Below are 7156 nucleotides of genomic sequence, written 5' to 3'. Positions count from 1 at the left end.
TGATTAGTACGATGTGAGGTTTTCTTGTAAACTCTAGAAGTAAAGAAGGTACTAACAATTAGTTGCATTTTTACGCTTGCTTGATGAAGAGGTGCCACCCCGGTAGAAAAACGAGTAATACCGTTGGACCAAAAGTACAGCAACAGAAGAGCTTTCTCGTGCCATTCGGTGTACATTTCTGCGGTGAAGTGTTGACCTCCTCCGAGGAAGAAGAGGAGGACAAGTTGACTCGTCTCTTTCTTCTCCCACACGATGCACTGCACTGTTCCGTACCGCTGGTCTGGGCCATCCAAAGAAGCAAATTGATCGGGTCAAACCAATCCGACGGCGACGATACCCCCGTCCGTCGCATCCGACGGCGACCCCGCCACCAGCAAGGATTATAAACTGACCGCTTCCTGCCAATTCCCGTCCCCCGATCCCCAACCTCTTCGCAGCTCCATCCCAACCTCCTCGCGCGGCGCCAATCGCCATGGGCCTCAAGCTCCTGCGGCTCGCGGCCACGCTCCTCTCCCCGGGGCCCGCCTCCCCGGCCTCCGGCGCCGACGCGCAGGGCGCGGTCCTGCGGGCGACGGCGCACCACCCGTCCACGGCCCCGCCGTCCGCGCACCACCTGGACGCGCTCCTCGCCTTCGGCCGCGGCTCGCGCCTCTCCGCCGCGGCGCTCGCGTCCGCCTTCACGGACCGCCTGCGCGCCGCGTCCTCTGGCGGCGGCGACGCCGCCGTGGCCCTCAAGTGCCTCGTCGCGCTCAGGGTCCTGCTCGCCCGCGGCGCCTTCATCCTCCGCGACCAGCTCCTCGTCGCCCTCCTCCGCCACCCGGCCTCCGGCCGCAACCCGCTCGCGCTCGCCGACTTCCCGCTCGGCCGCTCCTTCGCGGCGGCCTCCTGGGTCCGCTTCTCCGCGCGCCTCCTCGAGGTGCTCCTCCTCCTGCCGGACGCCTCCTGCGACCCCGAGCACCTCACCGCGCTCCCCAACCCGCACCTCGTCTCCGAGCTCGCCGCCTTCGCCTCCGTCGCCGCCGCCGTCCGCCAGGCGCCGCCCCCGTCCTGCGCGCCGCAGGCCCACGCCCTCATCTGGGAGGCCGTCCGGCTCGCCGAGGAGGACCGCGTCACGGCGGAGCGCAACATCGCCGCGAGGGTCCGGGAGATGGGCGAGCGCATCGACACGCTCGGCCTGGCCGACGCGATGGAGCTCGTCTGCGTGCTGAAGCGGGTGGAGGAGAGCGCGGCGTCCCCGCCGGAGTGGAAGTGGGCGGGGCTGGACGAGGCCGTCGTGGCCGACGCGCGCCGGCTGCGCGAGCGCGCCGAGGAGGTGCTGCTGCGGAGGACGGAGCAGGACAGGCGGCTGCTGCGGAGGGACCCCGCGTGGAGCGCGTCCGCGCGCGTCGTCATGCTGCCGGCCCGCGCTAGCGACGGCGCCGCCGTCCGGTTCGGCTCCTCGCGGTGGTCCGGCACAGTTTCTTCGTGGCGATAAGACATCGGCGGCGATGCCTATGCTTGCTCCACTGTTTGCAAGTTTCAAACATTTGTTTGTCGTGGAAATGTGAACATTTGTTTGTTGAAGAAGCTGAGCAGAATGATCCAGGCTGCTTTTTTGACCGTTTGATCGAAGATCAATTCGAAGTAGAGCAACTTGTTCGTTCTTGATTAAATTATGTGCTGCTTGCTGGTTTCACGATCAAAGATGAGAGCCGTGATGATCGGTGAAGGCGAAAGATCGGTCAGAGCATTGAGTGCTTGACAAGCCCCTTCCGCTCCTGCGCTGGAAAATGACATTTTGCCGCCATTGTTCTCCACAAGATGCAATCATGCAAATTACACGCGTTCGTCGGATGTGGTACAAAATTAAGAATCGTATATTTACCCATCATATCAAGCACGAACTCACAATCTGATAGCGCGCACCCTTCATAAACAATTTGTGTCTTTTGACTTTGCAGGATGTGCATGTAGTATAGAGAATGAGGTCAGTTGGGTTTGCGTTGGGTGTACGTGCGCATCAAGCCACGTTGAGGGCATGTGCTTTTGACTTCTTCATTCATGTGCGTGGCACTCTATTAGTGGATTGCGTTTCGTAATGCTTTCTTTGTTTGCAAACTAAAGTCGGCGCCATCACGTATAGATTATTATCCATCTGCTCGCTCCATTTCCAGGCAAATGCCCGCGCAAAAGCGTGGTTCGTACTCGTACCTAAAAGAGATACCGCAAAACACACCATCTGTTCGGAATTTCATAGTAGCAAAAACTAGTACAATAGATGTTCTTTGTTATCCCGCGGAGAACTAGTTATAGATGTTTAACGCGAGGCGGGAATGTCATGTTCGGCCCGTCGCAGTCAGGGAACTTGATTATCCACATAAGGGACATAAATTGACAGAAAGTCGTCAGTTATAGTAATTCTTTCTGGTGTGGTCATTTGTGAGGCCGTGGCTCAGGGATGAGGGAAAGTGGGGAAATTTAAGACTCAGGGCAAATCTGAGTGGTACTAATGAACGAAGAGGCACAAAAAAAATCCGTATTTATTTGTATATGTATATCCATCTATGCCGCCTCTTTGCAAATAGGGCATGAATTCCTCTTCAGCAGCCACATCCAGTGGCTAGACTTTTGCTAAGCTCTTCTACGCCAACCACATAGCATAGGTGGTAAGCAATTATAAAAAAAAGTATCAAAGCTCCGCTACTAGCCACCTCTGGATGCACCGGGGAGTTAGTAGTGATCACAGGCGAGGAGCGTGAGACTCTCCCCCTCCATGAACTCCTCCGGGCATATCTTGCTTGCACATCTGTCAGAATGGCCCTCACCAGGTTTGGCATCATGTAGTTCATCCTCCTCAATGCACAATCATCGCTTCAGCAACACCCCGCGGAGGCAGAGGGTGGTTGATATGCTCGAGCGCCTGCCTGGAGCCGCCGTATGAAGAAGATGATGACAAGGAGAGGACAATGTCTACAACGAGTCCTCCCACTATCCTCCCATTGGCTAGCCAGAGGGACTGGACGACTATAGAAACCCTTGTCATGATGCCCGCAAAAAAGTTTTTTCTTAAAAATAATATTGATTATAGTAATTTTTTGATTACATTATTAATATGACCTATTTGTCGGCAGTGAGCGGTACATATGCATACGCTACTATTTGAAATTCCCTACACGGCTGAAGGTACCGACGGGCCTCAGTGAAAAAATGTAATGCAGGTAGAGCCATGTTTGTAAAAAAGATAAACACTGGATATTTTTTGATAAATGTCATCTTTATCTCTACTCCTAATGTCTCAGTTGGTAGGTCGCGTTCCGGGTTTTATTTTCGTCCCACCTCGCCCGATTTTTTTTGGTACCTATTTTGGTACCTCCTCCCACCTCCCACCTCCCAACGATTTTCTCCTGGACCGTCGAGTGATGCCCCCCCCCCCCCCCGTGGAGGTAGTGATGCCTCAGGTAGCGAGTGAGGCCTGCAAGTCGGAAAAAAACCTACGAAAGAAAACCTACGAAAGAAAACCAACGAGAAAAAACCCACGAGCGACGGAGCGAGGCAACGCACACCCTCCCTCCGCAAACCCTAGCCGCCGCACGAGGGAAGAGATGAGGGGAAGCACGTTGCGTCCAGACGTCTCCACCGCCGGCCTCTCTACACTCCGCTCCTCAGTCCCCACCTCCTCCGGTCCTCCCGCACGGCCGCTCCTCCGCGACGACACCAACCGTCCAGAAGCAGAGTCGCCGCCTCGACCCGGGGTCCCCCCGTCCCCGTCGTGGTCGGCACCACGCACATCCCGAAGCACCACCCGCTCGTTGTCGGCACGCCCGAGCCTGCCAAGAAGGAGGCCGTGCCGCGGAGGGGCTCCTGGGGTCGAGAAGCATAGCGGCGCCGGCAATGCCGGGGTGCTCGCATCACCCAAGGTTGTCAGGCCCATCGCGCTCAACTTCGAGGAGAAGACGCCCGTCAAGGAGCGGCCCTCGCCAGCGCGGAGCTCGGCGTTGGTCAAGAAGAGCACCACCATCATGCCCAGGCTGGTGACACACGGCTGGAGCTTCGTCGCCGACAGGGCAACCCACCTCCTCCTCCACAGAACATGATCCCAAAGGGCCGGTTCCACCTGTATGTACTCTGCACACCTGAACTGAACATGTTCTGTCTTGCAGCTTCTGAAGCTGATTTGAATTGAAGCTTAAACTATATGTGCAGGAGAAGAGCTCGATGAGCTGCACGGCTCACGTACCATGAGCAGGAGGCCCAGGGAGAAGGAGCCCTCCTTGCTGGTCTCCGACGGCCGGCGTCGGCAGCACAACTGCCTCCCCCAAGAGGAGGCCCTCCATGTCGGCCTCTCCCGTGCTGGTGCTAGGGAAGCTCAATGCTCTCGGCAAGGCAAGTGATCACATTCAGATGGGCTCTTCTCTCTGTTGGTTTTTCTATCTACCTTTTCTTTGAACTGATCCAACGCTGGGAAATTTTATTTCAAGAAGCCAGGGAATAGGCGCAGAATCAATGGCAAGCCGAGTCGACAGGTGACTTCACACATCAAATCAAATCAATGGTGTTTTTCCTACTGGCACATCAGTGCAAAAAAATGACAATTGATAGCCTCTCCTTTAGCTATCGTACCATGTGTTGTGTCACTTAGTTACGATCTCAGCTGCGGTCTACATATTTTCTGATTAATGAAGCTTATAGCCCTCCAATGCAGTATCTGTATGCTTTACAAAACTATCCGAGTATTGCAAAATTGCATGATACATCAAATTGGAGCGTAGCCTACATACTTATGGACTGTGGACTTATGTTGCTTATTTAGAGGCTGCCGTACATGGATCAGGTATGATATTGATTGCAGAAATTTCTATACGACTCTTGCGGATTTCAACCTTGTTCTAAGTATTTGGTGCACGATCTAAAATAGCTACAGGCTAATCCTCCCCTAATGTTCATAATGTTCTGTGGTACACAATATGGGTAAAGGAGAGCACATTGCTCTAATGATTTTGCATATGATATTAAATCAGACATTTCAGTGGATAATATATGGTATTGACTTGGACATTGGTGTTGTGGAACAATCTAGCAGGTATTGGATCTTATAGAATTATAGAGTTGGTAGGGTCTGAAAATCATGGTGTTGGTGTTTCAGCCTATTAATCTGTAGATAAAGAAAGTCCGTACATCTCTAAAAATAATCCTGAAGAAAGTTCTACTATCGCGAAAGCTCCAACTGAATAAGAAATATGATTATTATTTTTAATTGAAGAAGAAGCCAGTTTCTCGAGAAGGAATACAGAATAATATTTTGGATTATTTACTTGAGGTATTTCCATGACTTCATTCTTTATTTTCTCATCCCTCATTATTGGTACTATATAATGGCAATTTGGGACGTTGCAACATAAAGTTTGGGCAAACATATGTTGCTTATTAGATGGCCATTTAGGATGGATCCGTGATAAATTGTGCATTATAAGTTGATATTTCTGAATTTACTCTCTTTTAGCTCTGCTAGGAGTGGGATTAATCTTTATTTTTATTGATTACTCCTTTTTAGTACAACCAATATTTTACTGAATAAAAACTGTAACTCTATTAATGAAGTGGTAGTTAGTGGAGTACATAATTGCACCATTGTACGACAGTGACCATAACTCTAGATTATACGTAGGATTGCATCTTCACTGAAGTAGAGATATTTGGTCATTTTTCCGATGTGAATTAAGATGACCATAACTCTCACGTCGTAGTTATGGTACCACCTCCTGTGTCATTAAAGGATACTTGTGTGATTTACTAGTTGTTTTAGGTACCTCCTACAGTCCTACGTACTCGTGTGATTTACTTGTCGTTTTATATAAGCATGATGCCGGTATGTTTTGATATTTAGCACTTTGCGTCATATGTGAAACAAGTAATTTAAATGATTCCACCCATTGTAATTGCATACTAGGTCTCAGATTCATCGCATCAACCGTGAGGGGTAGTATGCAAGGATCAACCGATGTGGATAACAAAATCTGGGTGCGAGCTTCCGGGAAATCTAATTGGGTCTATGCAAACAAGCAGATTTGGAAGATAATCCCTGTACATGTATGACTATACGAACTCTTCTTCCCTCCAGGCAATAGAGTTTAGCTTCAGTAAGCAAGTGCTAAGATAACTTGCATTCATAACTCTGCTGCTGATCAAGTCAAGTGTCTGTATTTGGTGTTCAGGTTGATTTGGCAAATCTTTGACAGTAGCTGTGGGTCTTATACTGATGACAATCAACATGTCTTTTTCGACCAACCAGTGGTCGATTCCAACATATGTTTTGTCCATCTTTGAAGCCCATTTGCTACTCATTGATCTGTTTCACTCCTCCACAAGGTACGATATTATTATACCCCAGTTGTGTCCTACTGCGCACACGCAATTGTGGTGATCAGAATGTAATTCTATTCGTGATTCATGATCTCCACGTCGAAGGAACCGAATGGAAACAATCTCTACTCCTAATGTCTCAGTTGGTAGGTCGCATTCCGGGTTTTATTTTCGTCCCACCTCGCCCGGTTTTTTTTGGATCCTATTTTGGTACCTCCTCCCACCTCCCACCTCCCAACGATTTTCTCCTGGACCGTCGAGTGATGCCCCCCCCCTCCGTGGAGGTAGCGATGCCTCAGGTAGCGAGCGAGGCCTGCAAGTCGAAAAAAACCTACGAAAGAAAACCAACGAGAAAAAACCCACGAGCGACGGAGCGAGGCAACGCACACCCTTCCTCCGCAAACCCTAGCCGCCGCACGAGGGAAGAGATGAGGGGCAGCACGTTGCGTCCAGACGTCTCCGCCGCCGGCCTCTCTACACTCCGCTCCCCAGTCCCCACCTCCTCCGGTCCTCCCGCACGGCCGCTCCTTCGCGACGACACCAACCTCCAGAAGCGGAGTCGCCGCCTCGACCCGGGGTCCCCCCGTCCCCGTTGTGATCGGCACCACGCACATCCCGAGGCACCACCCGCTCGTTGTCGGTGTCACATCCCTAGCTTCAGGCTTTGCTCTAGGTTAGCTTCATGTGTGCATCATGTCCATATTTTTGAAACTTGAATTGAGGAATATTGGAAGCCTCAAAACCCTAAATAAAAGAGGGGCAAAAACCCTAGAAATCTTATTCATTGCTCCAAATGGCTCTTCTTAAATGTTTGATA

The 7156-nt window shown here is 51.3% G+C and overlaps 1 protein-coding gene across 1 annotated transcript; it reads left to right on the top strand.

Annotated features, from left to right (window-relative positions):
• Nucleotides 1-395: 395 nt before the first annotated feature.
• On the top strand, nt 396-1938 carry LOC123116312 (putative clathrin assembly protein At4g40080). Its single transcript, XM_044537287.1, has one exon. The coding sequence runs from the start codon at nt 473-475 to the stop codon at nt 1472-1474; it is 1002 nt and encodes a 333-aa protein (XP_044393222.1). The 5' UTR covers nt 396-472; the 3' UTR covers nt 1475-1938.
• Nucleotides 1939-7156: the final 5218 nt, after the last annotated feature.

This window comes from Triticum aestivum, chromosome 5B (genome assembly GCF_018294505.1).
Source record: "Triticum aestivum cultivar Chinese Spring chromosome 5B, IWGSC CS RefSeq v2.1, whole genome shotgun sequence".
NCBI classification, from domain to species: Eukaryota; Viridiplantae; Streptophyta; class Magnoliopsida; order Poales; family Poaceae; genus Triticum; species Triticum aestivum.
This window is presented reverse-complemented; position numbering and strand designations above follow the sequence as displayed.

What these genes read in the sequence shown, in the direction of transcription:
- LOC123116312 (XM_044537287.1), top strand. Translation starts at nt 473, where the DNA reads ATGGGCCTCAAGCTCCTGCGGCTCGCGGCCACGCTCCTCTCCCCGGGG.